This window comes from Aquarana catesbeiana, linkage group LG05 (assembly GCF_042186555.1).
Source record: "Aquarana catesbeiana isolate 2022-GZ linkage group LG05, ASM4218655v1, whole genome shotgun sequence".
NCBI classification, from domain to species: domain Eukaryota; kingdom Metazoa; phylum Chordata; class Amphibia; order Anura; family Ranidae; genus Aquarana; species Aquarana catesbeiana.
The window spans coordinates 615,495,002-615,515,749 of record NC_133328.1 but is presented as its reverse complement, the minus strand read 5'-3'; the positions used below and the strand labels follow the sequence as shown (position 1 = coordinate 615,515,749).

Here is a 20,748-nt window from a genome sequence, read left to right as displayed (position 1 = left end):
TACCATCAATCAATCAATGACTGGACAGACAGCGACCCGGGATGAGACATACATCAATGAAGCCGCCAACGATGACCCACAGGTACAGCGTGTGGACGAATGTGGTGTCAAACTGCTGAGTTGGTGCCGTGTAGATGTCTGACAAACAACAAGCAGTGTTAGGCCCAAGGCCAGGCTGAAATAACTTGAACACCAGGGGGTAGGCCGCAACCTCTCTCTCCCCGTCATGGAGAGATGCGCACAACGCCAAGCCCAGGAAGGTGAGAGAGTCGGTCTCTTTTATAGTCTCTCCCAGAAGTCCCCTGGATGGTGGCAAGGATTTCTGGGATGTGCAATCCCAGTGTATGGTTATGCAATGGAATCGCTGGTCAGAAAGACTACTAGTCCCACAATCCTTAGGACTGAGCTCACAAATATGATGACAGTCATTGGCACCCAGCATTGAAGGGATATCCTATAGGTGAGTAATGATGGGGAACGCACATAATATTACAAGTAGTCCACATCGCTACATTTGTATTATAAATAATCATTTCATGCTAACAGTTGTGCATTTGCTGGGGCATCTCTGTCCTCTGCGCCGATGATGCTGTGTCCCAGGTTCCATGGGCATGGTCAGGGTGGGACCGGACAGAAAGTAAGCAAGCATGATCTCAGCACAAGCACCTGGAAGGTAACTGTTTTAAATGTGAGCCATGGGCAGGGGAGACAATGTAAGAATGGCAAGTAATACATGAGAAATGATTCCCAGAGTACTGTGTAGGATTGCCACCTGTCTGGAATTCCTCCGGACAGTCCAGGTTTTGAATCATGTGTCCAGGTTTCAGGCGGTTGTTAAAGTGATTGTAAAGCTTAGTTTTTAAAAAAATAACAAACATGTTATACTTACCTCCTCTGTGCAAGGGTTTTGCACAGAGCGGCCCCGATCCTCCTTTTCTGGGGTCCCCCTATGGCACTCCTGGCTCCTCCTCTTCTCGAGTGCCCCCATGGAGAGCCGCTTTCCATGGGGGCACTCGTGCGGGCGTGCTCCCGAGTTCTGCTCCTGCGTCTATTGACACAGACAGCAGGACTCAGCCCCACCCCCTGGCTCCCGTGTCTTTGCATTTGATTGACAGCAGCAGGAGCCAATGGCTTCTGCTGCTATCAATCTATCCAATAGGGACCTGAAACAGTGGCTGGAGCTGCTGTGCTCGTCCCCGTCGCAGGACCGATCGGGCTCAGGTAAGAAAAAGGGGGGGTCTGGGGGGGTGCTGCAGCACAAAAGATTTTTCACCTTAATGCATAGAATGCATTAAGGTGAAAACCCGTGAGGGTTTACATCCCCTTCAAGGACACGGTGGCTGGCTTCCCGGCCTGCTTTTTAGCAACCAGCTACAGTATATACAGTGTTTTTAAAGAGAAAAAAAACTGCAAAATGCATGAAAACTGCATGCAAAAAGGCATCAAAAACACAAGTTTTAAAACGCAAAACAAACCGCAAAATGTGCCGAAAAAATGCATCAAGCACAGCGTGCATAGATGTGAACCTAGACTTAATAATAGTCGTTAATAATGAAAATATGTAAAAAAAAAAAAAAAAACACTATTTATTTCCTATAAATGTTTTTTTAACTATTTGTGAAGAAGAATTAATTGAACTACCTAAGCAGGGTTATATGAAAGTGTCAGATCTTTGTACCCTACTCTGTCACTCAATGGCGGCCCTGCAAATTAAGGGAATTCCTTGAGGACCCCCAGGTTACCAGAACTAGTGTCTCTATTGGAAGATTTTCCCTCTATTCCTTTTCTGGGGACAACATAAAATTTGGTATTTTCTTTTAACTGCACTTTCAATGATAATGGTACACAGGAGAAATAGACAGGGTGAATCTCCGTAACGGGGACACAGGAAGCAATAAAAACTGAGAGGTGTTCTAATCCCGCTCCACTCTATCCAAAACTGAAAGGAAAAAGCTTTGCTTCAGTTGTACTTTAGTTTGTGCATTTTCAGTTGTTCAAGTCTGTTTATGGGGACAGAAACGTCCAATTTTGCCTTAAAGGTCGCTCCTGTAGCTTTTGGGCTTATTCGCACCAGTGATTGAGATATGGTAAAACCATTAGGCATGTGCAATTCGTTTCGTTCCGAATTCGTTTTTTAACAAATTGCGACAAATTCGTTAATTCGGGAATATCCGAATTAACGAAAACCCGTTTAACGAATTTTTTCCGAATATTCGTAAATTCGATAAAATTGGACATTCGTAAATTCGTGCATTCGTACATTCGCAATTTACGAATGTACATTCGTTCATTCGTACATTCGTACATTAGTAAATTAGTGAATTCGTAAATTTGTAAATTCAAAAATTCGGAAATCTGAAATAATAGTTAACTAATAATAACTTAACTACTAGTAATTATTAGTAACTTTTAAATTATAGGTATTGTAATTTCCTTTCAAATTTGGCTGTTAGTGAACGTAACACATACAAATTTATCCGAAGTTATGAATGATCCGAAAAAACGGAATGGAACGTAATGAATTGATAATAATAAATAACAATAATAATAATAACAACGTTTTATTATTATTATTTATTATTAATTTGTTCCGTTCCATTCGTTTTGGATAATTCGTAACTTCGGATAAATTCGTATTTGTTACGTTCACTGACAGTCAAATTTGAAAGGAAATTACAATACCTATAATTTAATAGTTACTATTTCAGATTTGTGAATTTTCGGGTTTTTGGATTTTCAAACTTCGAATTTACACATTTCCGAATTTTCTAATTTACAAATGTACGATTTTACGAATTTACGAATGTACGAATTTACGAATGTACAAATGTACAAATGTAAAAATGTACGAATGTTCGAATTTACGAATGTACGAATGAACGCATTTACGAATTTACGAATGAACGAATTTACGAATCGCGATCATAATGAATGACCCGAAAAACAAAAAAAAATATTAAACTAATGAAACGAAAACGAAAATGAACAAATTTTTTGGCTGTGAACATGTCTAAAAACCATGCAGTTGAGCTGCGTTTTCACAACCCCCCAACCGCTTCCCTTTAGTTGCAGGGACAGCAGCAGTGGGTGTACACATGCCATGGTGGAGATGCTTTGCTTTACACCCACTGAAGAAATTTTAACACTTTTGGTGGGCATAGCACCAGCTGAGCGCGACCCATTCAAGTGAACAGGGCCACTCTGCAAGCATCCTGCAACACATACAACCACAGTTGCGACGCGCCAGTGCAGGGTTTAATAAAGCAGGAGGTACTGTAAGAAGACAATACAATGCCTCCTCACCCTCTGCTCTTCAGAGAGCAAAATAAGTGTGAATAAGCCCTTGGAGCGTCAAGTGGCGCTTTGAACATGAGATTTTGGGTGTTGAATGTTTTGGAGCTACGAGCCTTTGTAATGCTTTGGTATTATTGGGCCTCAGTCACCAGCAAGAGAGCGACATGACGCTTATCCAGCTGGTGAGGGAGCAAATCATGAGAGCAGGTGAGGTTTCACCTCCATGGTGTGTCCTCCATGGTAAGTTCTGGCAGGATGGCAGGTGAGGCATCAACCTTCAGTGGACTGACCCTTTAAAAATAAGTGCCGGAATGGAAGGAGGTAGAGGCTCATCCCCACCAGGTACAGGGACCCAGACAAGTCTGTGATTGCTGCAGCCCTCATCTCTACGCCCAACGTTTTCTGGTCCTTCTGATAATCAGACACACGGTATATAAGTAGTATGTGTTCCTCTAAAAGGCCTACAGTCAATATTCAAGCCACGTGTCTAAATCATTCATCCTTTGCCCTCTTCTTTATAATCCGGTTTCCCATTCCTGCTACTCTTCTTTCATCGTGTACATTATTACTACTTTAAAACATTGCTGCATCACATTGTAAATTGAATGAGCCTCTGACTTGACAGATATAAGGGGGTAATATTAGGTTAGACTCCAAATGCTTTTCTAAATTTGATTTTGCTCGAGTTCTTTCCAAGAAAATAAATCCATGTATATTGCTTTGGGATAAGGTTATAGACTGCTGGGCACAGTGGCTTAATCACAGGGGTTACTGCGCAGACAAAGGGAACCGATCTATCACTAGTGATACTGTCAGGTCTTCCAGAGGAACGCATTGCTGGGTTACTGCTATGTAAATGCCCTCCTTTTTTTTTTTTTTGCTTCATTCAATAGGATTTCTGAATAGCTAACATACTCTATATTACCAAAAGTATTGGGACGCCTGCCCTTACACACACATGAACTTTAATGGTATCCCAGTCTAATGCCCCGTACACACGGTCGGACTTTGTTCGGACATTCCGACAACAAAATCCTAGGATTTTTTCCGACGGATGTTGGCTCAAACTTGTCTTGCATACACACGGTCACACAAAGTTGTCGGAAAATCCGATCATTCTGAACGCGGTGACGTAAAACACGTACGTCGGGACTATAAACAGGGCAGTGGCCAATAGCTTTCATCTCTTTATTTATTCTGAGCATGCGTGGCACTTTGTCCATCGGATTTGTGTACACATGATCGGAATTTTCGACAACGGATTTTGTTGTCGGAAAATTTTATATCCTGCTCTCAAACTTTGTGTTTCGGAAAATCCGATGGAAAATGTGTGATGGAGCCCACACACGGTAGGAATTTCCGACAACAAGGTCCTATCACACATTTTCCGTCGGAAAATCCGACCGTGTGTACGGGGCATTAGTCCGTAGGGTTCAATATTGAGTTGGCCCACCCTTTGCAGCTATAACAGCTTCAACTCTTCTGGGAAGGCCGTCCACAAGGTTTAGGAGTGTGTCTATGGGGATGTTTGACCATTCTTCCAGAAGGGCAGTTGTGAGGTCAGGCACTGATGTTGGACAAGAAGGCCTGGCTCGCAATCTCCACTTTAATACATCCCAAAAGGTGTTCTATTGGGTTGGGGTCAGGACTCAGGCCAGTCAAGTTCCTCCACCCCAAACCGCTCATCCATGTCTTTATGGACCTTGCTTTGTGCACTGGTGTGCAGTCATGTTGGAACAGAAAGGGAAATTGTCCAAAATGTCTTGGTATGCTAACGCCTTAAGAGTTCCCTTCACTGGAACTAAGGGGCCAAAGCCCAACCCCTGAAAAACAACCTCACACCATAATCCCCCCTCCACCAAATGATTTGGACCGAGGCACAAAGCAAGATCCATAAAGGTCCATAAAGACATGGATGAGCGAGTTTGGGGTGGAGGAACTTGACTGGCCTGCACAGAGTCCTGACCTCAACCCGATAGAACACCTTTGGGATGAATTAGAGCGGAGACTGCGAGCCAGGCCTTCTCGTCCACATCAGTGACCTGACCTCACAAATGCACTTCTGGAAAAATGGTCAAAAATTCCCATAGACACACTCCTAAACCTTGTGGACAGCCTTCCCTAAAGATTTTAATCTGTTATAGCTGCAAAGGGAGGGCCAACTCAATATTGAACCCTACGGACTAAGACTGGGATGCCATTAAAATTCATGTACGTGTAAAAGCGTCCCAATACTTTTGGTAATATAGTGTAGCTGTGACCTACAGTGGCAGGATGGCACATGACCACCAATGCCTCATTTTACTGACTGTCAGTAAGTCTTTCCTGTGTATAATAAAAAGTTGCAGACTGCAGCTATGCTTGCCAGTGCAATCCAGCAGGGTCCTCACTGTTCTCCTTAAAGTGATTGTAAAGTCTTGTTTTTTTTTTCTATAAAAAATAACAAACATGTTATACTTACCTGCTCTGGGCAGTTGGTTTTGCACAGAGCAGCCCAGATCCTCCTCTTCTCAGGTCCCTCTTCTGTGCTCCTGGCCTCTCCCTCCTGTTAAGTGCCCCCATAACAAGCAGCTTTCAGACACAGAGCTGTGGTTCGACCCGCCCCCTCTCTTTCCTGATCGACTAACTGACTTTGATGGACAGCAGCAGGAGCCAATATCGCTGCTGCTGTGTCTCAGCCAATCAGGAGGGAGAGTTCCGGACGGCCGAGACACTCGTGGACATCGCTGGACAGAGATAGGGCTCAGGGAAGTATTAGCGGGGCCGAGGGGGGCTGCTGCGCACAGAAGGCTTTTTAGCTTAATGCATAGAATGCATTAAGTTAAAAAACTTTCTGACATTACAACCTCTTTAAAGTGAATTTTTGCCCAGATTATAGGTGTTCAAGTATTTCCATATTCTTAATAAGCGGTAGAATAGCTTTAATATAAACCCTTGCTGACCTTTGTAGCTACAAGCACTATGGAGTAATTTATCCACAGAGATCACAGCAGAAGCGCTAATGTCTTTTAAGTTGTTCTCTCAGCAGCTCTGCTCCCCCACTCAGCAGGAACTGAGCAGAATCCCCCTGCCAGCAGTTATTTAGCAGATTGTCTCTCCCTGTTCCCATTCCTTGCAGTAACTAAGCAGCTTCCCCCAGCAGTGACTTAGCAGGTTAGCTCACCCTGCTCCCAACTCCCAGCAGTGATTCGGTGCTCTCACTGCTCCCTTTTTTCAGCCATGACTCAGCAGCTCATCTCCCCCCTCCCAGCAGTGAACCGGGAGCTGTGCTCCTCCCTACCAGCAATGAACCAACAGTCTTGGTTTTCCTGCTCCTTCCTTCTAGCAGTCACTCAGATTACATCGCCAATGAGGATCTCGTGCCGATGTTCCTTGTATCTTGAGCTGCATTCGATCTCCCTGGATCTCTTCTGGTAGCTGCAGGATCTGCTGGTGGCCCTGAGCCATATATCAATATCTTGCTAGTGCATTGGTCATTGGACACTGAAAACTGGGACTAGTAGTGTGATGGACTGGTTTGTGGATTTTTGCATACATTAACACTGGCAGGGTGGCTTACAATGATCAGCTTTTATTTATTCAAGTAAAACCTTTATCCCGAAATGGAAAAACTGTTTTCTGTAACTGATTATAAAGTACAGTGGAACCTTGGTTTATGAGTAACGCGGTTAACGAGCGTTTTGAAAGACGAGCAACTTTTTAAAAAAAATCCTGACTCGGTTTGCGAGTGTTGTCTCGCAAAACGAGCAGGATTCAAGCCAGTCGGTGTGCAGTAACGCATTTGGCCAGAGGTGCGGGGGGCGCCGGTGACACTCGGAACGGTTCGGAGCCGTTCAGAGCTGTTTGGAAATACTCGGAATCACTCGGAAATACGCGGAAACACGCGGAAATACTCAGTTCCCGAGTGTTTCCGAGCCTTTCCAAGTTCAGCCAAGCTGTCCCTGAGTATTTCCGAGGCTCTCCGGCGCCCCCCCCCACCTCTGGCCACATGCGGTATTGCATGCAATAGAAGTCAATGCGGAAGGAATTATCTTCGTTTCCATTGACTTCTATGGGGAAACTCGCTTTGATATGCAAGTGCTATGGATTACAAGCATTCTCCTGGAACGGATTATGCTCGTAATCCAAGGTTCCACTGTATTAGCTGGAGTTTGGCTTTGCTAGTGTATTTAAATCTACTAGTACATCTAACACCCTCCCTCCGAGGGTCAGTCTCTCCCCTCCTCCGAGACTGACAATGCTGCTGTCCAAAGGTGCCCCCTGTGCTCCTTCATCCAGAGTGGGGGGGGGCACTCTAATACAGGAGAAGGGTTACTGGACAAAACAGCAGGTGCAAACAAAGGGGAAAAAGCCTAAAAAAAGAAAACTAATGCAGCCACCTTATCTAATGATTGGTAAGCTGCAATATAGTACATTTTTGTTGTTTAAAGTTAAAAAAAAACAAAAAAACAAAACAGTGTGTTGCACTGTAACAATGTATCACACCCCCTATTATTAGGCACATATTATACAGAGCATTACACATGCCCGCTGGTGTGAATGGGCCCCAACTTACACTGATGAGGTTATTGACCTTACATTATTCGTAGTTTCCCTTTAAATACTTAAATACTCCCACACTTCAGGCAGTGGAATGAACGATGGCACGGATGAATACACCAATAACTATATTGATCTGAAAAGCAAAAGTACTTAGCACAGCAGTAAAAAAAAAAAAAATCATAAAGGACTATGACAATATTTCATTTATACAGCATAGTTAGAGGGTCCAATAAAACCCGCTGGCCCCGTAAATTTCTGCCTCAGTGATAATGCAATTTCGTTTTTGGATATCAGCAATAAAATATCAGTTTAAATGGATTGCCGCTTAAGAATAAAGTAAGCTAAAGAATTCCTTAAAGGCTAAGCAGAAGGTCAGGCCGGAATATAGGGCGTAAGGGTTTTATGGTTACATAAAAGTCTCATATTAAATGACATAAACTTACTTTTCTTTAAACCAAATAAAAAGACAATGAATGTAAATTGTGACAGACTCACCCGGGACAGAGGCTTTTGGAGGGGACTGAATGCTAGCCTCTTGCCTACCGATTATGGGCCCTGGCATTTGGGGGAATGGTGCGCTTTGTGAGCTGTATGCCTGGGGACCCTTGAGGTGGTGTTACTTTAGATTCGGGTCCTTGTCCCCCAGACCACACACTCTGGAAACCCTGTGTATGCCATATTGGAAATGGTGACTGGGAGGGTATGTCTTGGATTGCTTAAAATAGGACAGTAATATTTATCCACAATATCTCCCAGGATATATGTAAAGACTATTCTTGGTTTGTTTGATTCTGAACTCAAGATGTTAGTTGAGAGAGATGATCACATTGGCCTCTAGAACTGGGTAGGAGCCAGACAGTCTACTTCTACTATAGTTTTTGCCTACTAGGCTGAGGAGGGGGGGATCACTGTTTGTATTGTTAATTGTAATTAGCTCTTGCTATTGTGAGAAGGTGTCCTGTGTTTATATTAATGTGTGAAGCTCGGTGACAACAAGTCTGACCTGTAGTGAAATCCTGATTAATCATAACAATGCTCGGGAGCGAACGGTTTCTGGTTACAGTTCTTATTGTAAGCCTGCTGTATATATTTGTATGTCATCTCAAATAAATGAGTCCATGTTCAGCAGCGAAACAAGTATTGTCTTGTTTTGTGCTTGTGAGCGGTTGGAATATCTGATATCTATATTCAGACTGGGAGGAAGCAGTATATGACGAAAGCACTGAAGCGGAGTGTGGGACGTTCCGTTACAGAAATAAATGATGAAAAATCCATAGAGTTAAAGAACTTGTCACATGCTACCTAAGAGCCAAAGTACTATGTTCCTCTATGGCTGACATTTTAGACATTTTATTATAGCTTGTAATAGTATTGTACAGTAGTATAGCTCTCGAAGACTATCCCTCCATAAATCTCTATTGAGTATTAGAATACTGCTTTTACTTCTTCTATTGTGTGCTGCCATGCTCAGTATTTGCTGTTATATCTGTCCTAACTCATATTTTTGAGGTTGTCTATTAACTGACCATGTATCCGGTCATCTCGTGGGGGAAAGCCAATGAACACCTAATAAACGTTCTAATAAAAATACATTTACATAAAAAAGAAAAAGTAAAAACAACAAAAAAAATTTGGAAACGTCACCAAAATCTGAAAACGTCATTGATCATAGTTGGGGGATAAACGTAGTCTATCACCTTTGAGTCTACAACTCCTATGAATGTTTCAAACATCTTACTGTAAATCCCTAAACCAGTCTTTCTCAACTTTTTTACCCTAGAGGAACCCTTAAAATATTTTTCAGGTCTCGGGAACCCCTGCAAAAATCAATTACTTGGGAAGAATACCCCTATATTATAAAAATAGAAAATTCATAGCAGAAAGAGACCAAGTGGTCCATTGAGTCTGCCACATTTTTTTTAATTAATACATGTTTTTGTATTTTTTGTTTTTGGTTACTTTTTTTGTCTGAGTATAGGTCTATGTTTGTCCCAAGCACATTTGAATACACTTCACACTACACTGTTGACTGACTCACTGCCTCTACTGGAAGTCTGTTCCATCTTTGTGATGTAGGAGCGCTGAACCATATAGACATGCATTATAACTCAATGGGCAGTTTACAGTCCTAGAGGCTGCTCACCTGCAACGGTGGGGTCTTGCTGGAACCCCAGAGGGGTTTACTAAAGTTTTGAAAGGATTGGAGTGCCACACCAGCTTGTATAGACTGTTAAAAGATTTTTACTTATTTTGTAACAGCCAATGCGTTTTTTGGGAGGCTTAGCACTCGTCCTTCGTCAGGGCTAAAAAACAGATAATGTAGGCACCTGGATTGGAAAAGCCTTGGAAGTCTGTTGCAAGCATCGGCTACCCTTTCAATAAAATAACACTTTCTAAGATTAGGTTTGACCTTCCTCCTGCTAGTTTGAGGTAATGCCCCTGTGTTCTTAGATTTGCTTTCAAATTGGTAGTTATTGAGAAGAATGCCTCTTGCATTGGTAGTCAGTAGGAAGAATGCTCCTTACATTGGTGGTCAAAGGGAAAAAGTCTCCTTACATTGGTAGTCAGTGGTAAGAATGCCCCTTACATTAGTAGTCAGTGGTAAGAATGCCCCTTTCATTGGAAGTCAGTGGTAAGAATGCCCCTTGCATTGGTAGTCAGCAGGAAGAATGTTACTTACATTAATGGTCAAAGGGAAAAAGTCTCCTTACATTGGTTGGTAGTGGTAAGAATGCCCCTTACATTAGTAGTCAGTGGTAAGAATGCCCCTTTCATTGGAAGCTAGTGGTAAGAATGCCCCTTGCATTAGTAGTCAGTGGTAAGAATGCCCCTTTCATTGGAAGTCAGTGGTAAGAATGCCCCTTACATTAGTAGTCAGTGGTAAGAATGCCCCTTTCATTGGAAGTCAGTGGTAAGAATGCCCCTTTCATTGGAAGTCTGTGGTAAGAATGCCCCTTGCTTTGGTAGTCAGTGGGAAGAATGTTACTTACATTGATGGTCAAAGGGAAAAAGTCTCCTTACATTGGTAGTCAGTCGTAAGGATGCCCCTTACATTAGTAGTCAGTTGTAAGAATGCCCCTTTCATTGGAAGTCAGTGGTAAGAATGCCCTTTGCATTGGTAGTCAGTGAGAAGAATGTTACTTACATTGGTGGTCAGTGGGAAGTATGCTCCTTACATTGGTAGTCAGTGGGAAGAATGTCCCTTACATTGGGGGTCAGTGGGAAGAATGCTCCTTACATTTGTAGCCAGTGGAAAGAATGCTCCTTACATTGGTAGTCAATGGTAAGAATTTCCCTTGCAGTGGCGGTCAGTGGGAAGAATGTTCTTTACATTGGTGGACTGTAGGAAGAATGCTCCTTACATTGGTAGTCAGCGGTAAGAATGTCCCTTACATTGGTGGTCAGTGGGAAGAATTCTCCTTCCATTGGTGGTCAGTGGGAAGATTTCCCCTTACATTAGTAGTCAGTGGGAAGAATGCTCCTTACATTGGCAGTCAGTAGTAAGAATGTCCCTTACATTGGTGATTAGTGGGAAGAATGCTCCTTTCATTGGTAGTCAGTGGAAAGAATGCTCCTTACAATGGGGGACAATGGGAAGAATGCTGCTTTCATTGGTAGTCAGTGCAAAGAATGTTCCTTACAATGGGGGACAATGGGAAGAATGCTCCTTACATTTGTAGTCAGTGGGAAGAATGTCCCTTACATTGGTAGTCAATGGTAAGAATTTCCCTTGCAGTGGCGGTCAGTGGGAAGAATTCTCCTTACATTGGTGGTCAGTGGGAATAATGCTCCTTACATTGGCAGTCAGTAGTAAGAATGTCCTTAACATTGGTGAATAGTGTGAAGAATGCTCGTTACATTGGTAGTTAGTGGGAAGAATGCTCCTTACATTGGTAGTTAGTGGGAAGAATGCTCGTTACATTGGTAGTTAGTGGGAAGAGTGCTCCTTCACTGATGGTTAGTTGGAAGAATGTTCCTTACATTGATGGTCAGTGGGAAGAATGATCCTTACAATGGTGGTCAGTGGGAAGAATGCTCCTTACAATAGTGGTCATTGGGAAGAATGCCACTTACATTGTTAGTCAATGAGAAGATTACTCCTTACATTGATAGTCAGTGAGAAGAATATTTCTTACATTGATGGTCAGTGGTCAGACTGCCACCCTTACAGATAGCTAAAGATAATTGGCATCATGCTGTTGGCTCTGCAAAGTGGCATAAGCCCCTAGGCAGGCATCATTAGGTAGGAGGTCAATCATCTACAGCTCAAAGAACCCCTAGGAACTGCTGGAGAAACCTTGGTTGAGAATGGATGTCTTATGCCGGCTTCTATAAAGTCCCATCTATTATATTTGCATTGTTTGTTACTTGCTATTTGTTATCTATAGATATGTTTCAATTTCCCTCCAATTAACGTTCCATTTTTTTTCCCCTCTTTCTCTCATCACAGCTTTGGTGTGATTTCGACAAATCAATTACCTCAAAAAACCTGACATTCAACTCCTCAGCCTCCGTCACCGACATCTGCTTTTATCCCGAGGTAATTATGATCTTGTCACTCTCTTGGCTAATGGTCACTTGTTGCAAGATATATAGGCGCGCAATACATCTCGCGTAAGGCAGTAAAAATTTCAAACCGCAGCCAGACAGGTGACAAAAAAAAAAAAAAAAGGCTATTTTGTTAATTGGAACTTTTTACGGAAAAAAGGTATTTTTTTCCTCTCTGCCCTCTGAGAGATTGCTGACAAATCATTGGCACCTCTTTGTCTCATCACAGGCCCTTTGTGTGCCGGTAATTTTCTGCAGAAATGAATATGAAGGTGTCACAATGTGTCGAGCGGGATCCAAGAAGAAATTCTGAATGCACAATAACAGGCGACACAAGGGAGACACAAATTATCGGAGTTTGCTGCACAGCAACACGATGTTTGAACTAATAACATGTTATTGTGGCAGGGTGCACCAGGGCAGAAGATAGAATGGGCAGCTAGCTGGAAAATAAGCTTGTTTAAAGCCACTTAGAGGGAGTGCTTTTGTGGTACGTTTTCAAGTCTTTTTTTTCTTTTTTTTTTTACACAGACATGTAATTCCTGTTAGAAAATGCTTTATTATTTGCACCATTATTTGGTGTTCATAATACATGTTATTATGGAGCTCCAGGCATTCCAGATATAAAGAAGGTGATGGGAATGTGTACTTTAGCTAATGAGGGGCTCTGCTAAGCCCTGTTTGCACTGACTGCATAGCACAAACCCAGTCCAGTTAGACAAAAAAAACATCTTTTTCATGAGAAATATTAACTATTAGGATGTGGTGACCTCGTTTACACTTTCTCGTTCGTTATCTATTGCTGAATTACATGCAGATTTAAAATACGTGTCCAGCCAAAAAAAGTTGCGTGAATCTTGGGTGAAATCTAAATTTTGACCTGGGCATCTAGGCTTCAATACTGTAATTGGCTGATGCAATTATAGTGTTAAAAAAAAGCGTCAAGCCAAAATGATAAGACAAAAACCAGATAGCAGTAAAATACCAGCTGGGGTTCTAACCCTTCCCACTCTATTCCTCACCCCGTATCCGTAAGTTAAAGGCTCGCTGGGCGTATGGCAGGATCAGCAGGTATTTTTATGCACTTATTAAACAGATATAACGAAGCATTTTCATTGCTGTATATTATATACGGTATAACAGAACAAAAGGGAACACATAAAAGGAGGTCATTGTTAGGATGCACACTCTTTAGTTCCGCAGAAGGGATGCAGTGACCTCATTTACACTTTTGCGTTTCTTATCTATTGCTGAATGACATGCAGATTTAAAACACAATTTAAAATATGTGTCCAAACAAACAAAAGTTGTATGAATTTTGCATGAAAAAATAAATGGCCTCCATTGTGTTATAACCAAGTTTAACAATGCATACTGACACTTCTAAATTTTGGCTTGGGCATCTAGGCTTTAATACTGTATTTGTCTGATACAATTATAGTATAAAAAAAATACATGTAAAAAAAATTACATTTGGCTTGGACATCTAGGCACAGAAGGAATAAAGTGTATGTCAAGCCCAAAAAAATACCAGCAGGGGTTCCAACCCTCCCTACTCTTTTAGCTGGGGCATCTAGGCTTCAGTACTGTAACTGTCTGATACAATTATAGTATAAAAAAAAGAATACATTTAAAAAAATAACATTTGCGTCCAACTTCTAGGCAGAAAAGAGTTAGTGCCGGTTCACACTAGACGCAGCACGACTTGCAGGTCGCCTCACCGAGGCGACCTGCACACGACTGCCGGGGCGACTTGCAAGACGACTTCTGTATAGAAGTCTATGCAAGTCGCCCCCAAAGTAGTGGGTATGTCAAGCCAAAAATCAAAAAGCAGTAAATTACCAGTAAAATATCAGCAGGGGGTATAACCCTTCTTATGTTACTCTTACCTCGTCTTCATAAATTAGAGGCTTGCTGAATTTCTTAATGGATTAATGAGTATTTTTATCCTCCAAACATATAACAAAAAAGTTTCACTGCTATATATGTGAATCTTGGGTAAAATCTAAATTTTGACCTGGGCATCTAGGCTTCAATACTGTAATTGGCTGATGCAATTATAGTGTTAAAAAAAAGTGTCAAGCCAAAATGATAAGGCAAAAACCAGATAGCAGTAAAATACCAGCTGGGGTTCTAACCCTTCCCACTCTATTCCTCACCCTGTATCCGTAAGTTAGAGGCTCGCTGGACATCTGGCAGGATCAGCAGGTATTTTTATGCACTTTTTAAACAGATATAATGAAGCATTTTCATTGCTGTATATTATATACAGTATAAGAGAACAAAAGGGAACACATAAAAGGAGGTCATTGTTAGGATGCACACTCTTTAGTTCCGCAGAAGGGATGCAGTGACCTCATTTACACTTTTTCATTTCTTATCTATTTCTTATCTATTGCTGATACAATTATAGTATAAAAAAGAATACATTTAAAAAAATTAATTTGCATCAAACTTCTAGGCGGAAAAGAGTTAAGGGTATGTCAAGCCAAAAACCTAAAAGCAGTAAATTACCAGTAAAATATTAGCAGGGGGTATAACCCTTCTTATGTTACTCTTGCCTCGTCTTCATAAATTAGAGGCTTACTGAATTTCTTAAAGGATCAATGAGTATTTTTATCCTCCAAACATATAACAAAAAACTTTCATTGCTATATATAACAGATCAAAATGGAACAAATAAAAAGTTAATTGTTAAAATTTTGCATACACTTTAAGTGCAGAAGAGTCCACACAGAAGGTGTTTGTTATCGTTTGCTCAACTACATGCAGATATAAAACATCATTTAAGACTAGGTTCACACAAATCCGGTGAAAATTAACCCTCCGTTTTCACTGGAAAGTTCAAAAGCATCTGTTCAGCGGTTTAGCAGTTCAGATGCAAATTTTTGGAACTGGCGGCCATCGGCGTCTTTAACATTAGCTGGTTGTTAAGGAGCAGGCCAGGAAGCCAGCCACCGTGTCCTTAACAATGGATGACTTATCAGCTGTTTTCCATCGGGGGGTTCTCCGCTGAGACCTGGATGTAAAAAAAAATTGCAATTAGAAAAAAAAAAAACAGCTTGGGGCCCCCCTTTCCAAATCTATACCAGACCCTGAGGTTTGGTATGTATCATGAGGGAAATTTACCCCCACACCAAATAGTTTTAAAAAATGGCATGGGGTCCCTCTCAAAATTCATATTAGACCCTTATCTGAGCATGGCCAGGAAAAGGAGGGGGACAAGTGAGCACCCCCCTCCTGAACCATACCAGGCCACATGGCCTAAACATGGGGGGGTACTTTGGGGCAAGAGGGGCTTTTCCCATGTTGATGGGGACAAGGGCCTCTTCCCGACAACCCTGGACGGTGGTTGTGGTGGCATGCAGGCAGGGGGCTTATCAGAATCTGAAAGCCCCCTTTGATAAGGGGCCCCCAGATCCCACCCCCACCATGTGAATGAGTATGGGGTACATTGTACCCCTACTCATTTACAAAAAAAAGGGGAAAGGGCAGGGCCCCTTGCCCCAATGCATCCCCCAAGGTTGAGGACATTTGGCCTGGTATGGTTGAGGAAGGGGGATGCTCACTTGTCCCCCCCTTTTCTGGCCTGCCAGGCTGCATGCTCAAATGAGGGTCTGGTATGGATTTGGGGGGGGACCTTTGGCATGGGGTTCCCCTTAAAATCTATACCAGACCCGAAAGGTCCTGGTATGGATTGGAGGGACCCCCTCACTGTTTTTTTTTCTGCTTGAATTCGTGTTCAAAACTGATGAGATGTGCTCCATAGAAAAGGCTGCTAGTTCACGTCATGCGAATCAGATGCGGTTCAAAATGCATCCAATTCGCATATATGTGAACAGAGCCTAAAATGTGTCCAGCCAAAAAATGTATGAATCTTGGGTAAAAAAATAAATTGCCCCCATAAAGTTATGGTCAAGTTTACCAATGCATACTGACAGTTCAAAATTTTTAGCCTGGGCATCTAGGCTTCAATACTGTAACTGTGTCAGAAACCATGAATCAAGCATTGAAGCATGAATCAAGAATTAAGCAGTAGAGGGCATCGGAGAGCGGTGGGAGGAGGAGGGCCCTTTCCCGTCGCCGATAAAAGTTATCTTGCGGTGAATCCGCAGCAGAGACCACTGTTATTGGAAACCGGACCACTCACTGAAGAAGACGATACCGAGGTTATGGCAGCTAGCTTCTGCCATAACAAAGATATCCCTCTTCAAAGTGCCGACGTATATCAGTGTGAGCCGGTCCGGAAGTGGTTAAGTAGGCAGGACTAAAGAGCAGGATATCATCAACAGGTGAGTCACTGTGGAGAGATAGGAGCTGGTAATTAGCCGACAGCTGAGTTTCCAGCTCAGAGAAGGAAGGGCTGAGCCCAGCCGTGACAAACTGTCTGACACAATTACATTATTAAAAAAAATAAGCATAAAAAAAGATATTTGGCTTGGACTTATAGACACAAAAGAGTTAACGTGTATGTCAAGCCAAAAAACAGATAGCAGTAAAATACCAGCGGGGGTTCTAACCCTTTTCACTCTATTCCTCACCTCATCTCCAGTTAGAGTAGTCCAAGTTAGAGTTTCACTGGATTTCTGTAATGATCAGGGGGTATTTTTTTTGCATTTTTTGCACAGATATAACAAAACGCTTTCATTGCTGTATATTATATATAATATAACAAAAAGGAACAAGCAAAAGGAGTTCATCTTTAGGTTGTACATACACGTTCGGTGCAGAGGACTCTACACAGAAGGAATGCTCGGTTACACTTTTGTTTCTGTTATCTATTGCTGAACTACATTCGGATTTAAAACGCCATTTAAAATATGTGTCCAGCCATAAAAGTTGTTTGAAAAAAATTAATTGGCCCTATAGCGTTATGGTCAAGTTTACCAATGAATACTGACACTTCTACATATTGGGCATCTAGGCTTCAATACTGTAATTGACAGAATGACAGTGTTACATACCTCCCAAAATTTTGAGATGGGAATGAGGGACACCAATAGCAAAAGTATGTAGGCATAGGACACACCCCTCTGCAACGCCCCCCTTAAAGGACAATTATACATAAAAAAGGATTAGTTAAACCCACAATTGCTTTTTTTTTTAGCACTATTATTCATTGATACTGGCTTTTGACATTTACAAATGCAACAATTTAGAAATTGAATAAAAGGTTTAACACTTTTTGAAAGATGAATAGTACATTTTGTATACAACTATATAGATGAGGCCAAAATGAGGGACAAATGAGGAGGAAAGAGGGACTTTATTTCTAATCAGGGACAGTCCCTCAAAATCAGGGACAGTTGGGAGCTATGGACTGTTATAGTATGAAAAAAATACAAGTACAAAAAAAAGTACATTTGGCTTTGACATCTAGGCTAAAAAAATACCAACGGGAGTTCTAACCCTCCCCACTCTATCCCTCGCCTTATTTTTGTACAGTATTTTTTTGCACTTATTAAACAGATGTAACAAAACACTTTCATTTCTTTATTTAACAGACCTAAAGGGAGCAAATTAAAGAAGTTCCTCGTTAGGATTTGCATACACTTTAAGTGCAGAGGAATGGCAGTTAATATTATTTTCTATAAATAGAGCTGACAATGACCATTTTTCTTTCCATCAGTACTTTGTCTTCACTGGAGTTCTTGCGATGGTCACCTGTGCGGTCTTTCTACGGCTCAACTCTGTCTTGAAGCTGGCAGTGCTGCTTATTATGATAGCAATATATTCCCTACTGACAGAAACCATTTACACGTCGCTCTTCCTGAGATATGACAACTCTCATCACAATGGGAAGTAAGTGTAACTGTGTTGTTTTGCTAATAAAGTTGCATTTTCAATAATGGTGAATAAAATGTAGGCGTTTCCTTCACCACCATTCAGATTCCAATCTTACCTTGTTCCTACTGTATAATAAAAGCACACAGTCCCCTTTGCCACTCTTTCTGCTAATTTTATTAGCTAGGACCTGCATCTGCAGATACTGATATCAAAAACAGACCTTTTTTTACTGTTCAGAATCATGATATAGAACAGTGTTCCTTAAAACACTTAATGCCATATGAGTTCTCTGGAGAACGGAACCCAGTTTGCCCTGGATCAGCATCATGAGTTGTCATGGTGCGGGTGGGCAGGCTGCCAGCCATAACAACCAATGACATTCTAAAGCCATGACCCATGGTGTAATTCGCTATGGTGATTGTGTCCGGCACACATGCACCATGGCAATGCATCACACCCCAAGCATTCAGGAGAAGAAGGAAGTCTGCCTACTCCAAACCTCCTCCACCACCACCCCTTTACCACGCTGCTGGAGCCAAAAGGTGAGGTGTGTGATTGAGGAGCTCTGTGATGTTAGGGGGGCTGTGTGATTTGGGGGTTCTGTGATGGGTAAACTGTGTCACGGGGGGGCTCTGTGATGGGGAGATTCTGATGTGATGGGGGGAGACTTGTGTATAAGAGGCCGTTGATGTAAGGGGGTGCCTCTAAAATGATGAGGGGGCTCTCATGTATAAGTGGGCCTATGATGTAAAGGGGGGTTCTGATGTGATGGGGGCCTCTGATGTGAAGGGGGGACTCTGACATTATGGGGGATTTTGATGTGAGGGGGTAGACTCTGATGTGAAGGGAGGAGCTCTGATGTGACATGGGGGATCTCTGATGTGAAGGGGACTTCGGATGTGATAGGAAACCTCTGATGTGAACAGGGGCGGATCCAGGGGGGGCAACGGGGCAATTGCCCCCTCCGAGAAATGCGGGTGAGTGTGAGAGAACCGGCGGGCGGCTCCGTAAGTGAGAGTGCTGGTGGGCGGCTCCATAGGTGAGAGAGCCGGCGGGTGGCTCCGTAAGTGAGAGAGCCGACGGGCGGCTCCGTAAGTGAGAGAGCCGCCGGGCGGCTCCGTAAGTGAGAGAGCCGACGGGCGGCTCCGTAAGTGAGAGAGCCGCCGGGTGGCTCCCTAAGTGAAAGAGCCACCGGGCGGCTTTGTAAGTGAGAGAGCCACCGGGCGGCTCCATAGGTGAGAGAGCCGCCGGGCGGCGCCGCAGGAGAGAGACAGCGGGCTGGCCCGGCGGCTCAGTTGGTGAGATGTGCCGCTCAATGTGTTTGTGGACTGCTGGCCAATCAGGGAGCCAGCGGGCGGGGGAGCAGAGAGATGACATCATCTCTCACCGCCCGGCGCCCGCCCTGCATCCCTGCAGTTCCCCCCTCACCATGCAGGCAGCTGCGGCAGCAGAGAGATTACATCACCTCTCTGCTGCCTGTCTCTGGGACACAAGAGACCACCTTAGCAGGTGGCAAGTGACAATCTTCATCTGGTGACAGGCGACGTGGCAAATGACAATCCACAACGTGCGGCAGGCGACGTGGCAAGTGACAATCTGCATCTGGTGACAGACGACGTGGCAAGTGACAATCCGCAACATGTGGCAGGCGACGTGGCAAGTGACAATCTGCATCTGGTGACAAGCGACGTGGCAAGTGACAATCCACAACATGCGGCAGGCGACGTGGCAAGTTACAATCTGCATCTGGTGACAAGCGACGTGGCAAGTGACAATCCGCAACATGTGGCAGGTGCCGTGGCAAGTGACAATCTGCATCTGGTGACAAGCGACGTGGCAAGTGACAATCCGCAACATGTGGCAGGCGACATGGCAAGTGACAATCTGCATCTGGTGACAGGCGACGTGGCAAGTGACATGGCAAGTGACAATCCGCAACATGTGGCAGGCGACGTGGCAAGTGACAATCTGCATCTGGTGACAGGTGACGTGGCAACTGACACACTTAGGACTCCCACTGATTCTGCATTATGGTGAGTTAAACTATTTAATTTTTTATAACAATGTAATAATAGTAATAATGCGCTTCAATCATCCTGACACCATAACAACCATGGTGCCGTGATGATTGAAGCGCCAATACCAGCCATTTCCCCGATAGATGTACCCCCAAAAAATATATTTTCTGGAGTTGCCCCTCCCGAGACTAGACTCTGGATCCGCCCCTGGATGTGAAGTAGACTTCTGATGTGATGGGGAACCTTTGATGTGAAGGGGACTTCTGATGTGATGGGGAACCTTTGATGTGAAGGGGACCTCTGGTGTGAAAAGGGAACTTTTGATGTGATGGGGACCTCTGATGTGAAGGGAGGAGCTCTGATGTGATGAGGGAATCTCCGACGTGATGGGGAACCACTGATGTGAAGGGGACTTCTAATGTAATGGGGAACCTTTGATGTTAATGGGACTTCTAATGTGATAAGGGAACCTTTGATGTGACATGGACCTCTGATGTAAAGGGGGACTCTGATGTGATAGAGGACCTCTGACATTATGGGGGACCTTGAAGTGAGGGGG

At 43.2% G+C, this 20,748-nt stretch overlaps 1 protein-coding gene across 2 annotated transcripts in view; it reads left to right on the top strand.

Moving 5' to 3' along the window:
* ADCY8 (adenylate cyclase 8) overlaps positions 1-20,748 on the top strand; it is a 424,989-nt gene that overhangs the window by 331,539 nt on the left and 72,702 nt on the right. For both annotated transcript variants that reach the window (XM_073632262.1, XM_073632261.1), the window contains 2 exons: positions 12,287-12,376; positions 18,014-18,186. In XM_073632262.1, the coding sequence (XP_073488363.1) occupies positions 12,287-12,376; positions 18,014-18,186 (263 nt within the window). The remainder of the gene's footprint in view (positions 1-12,286; positions 12,377-18,013; positions 18,187-20,748) is intronic.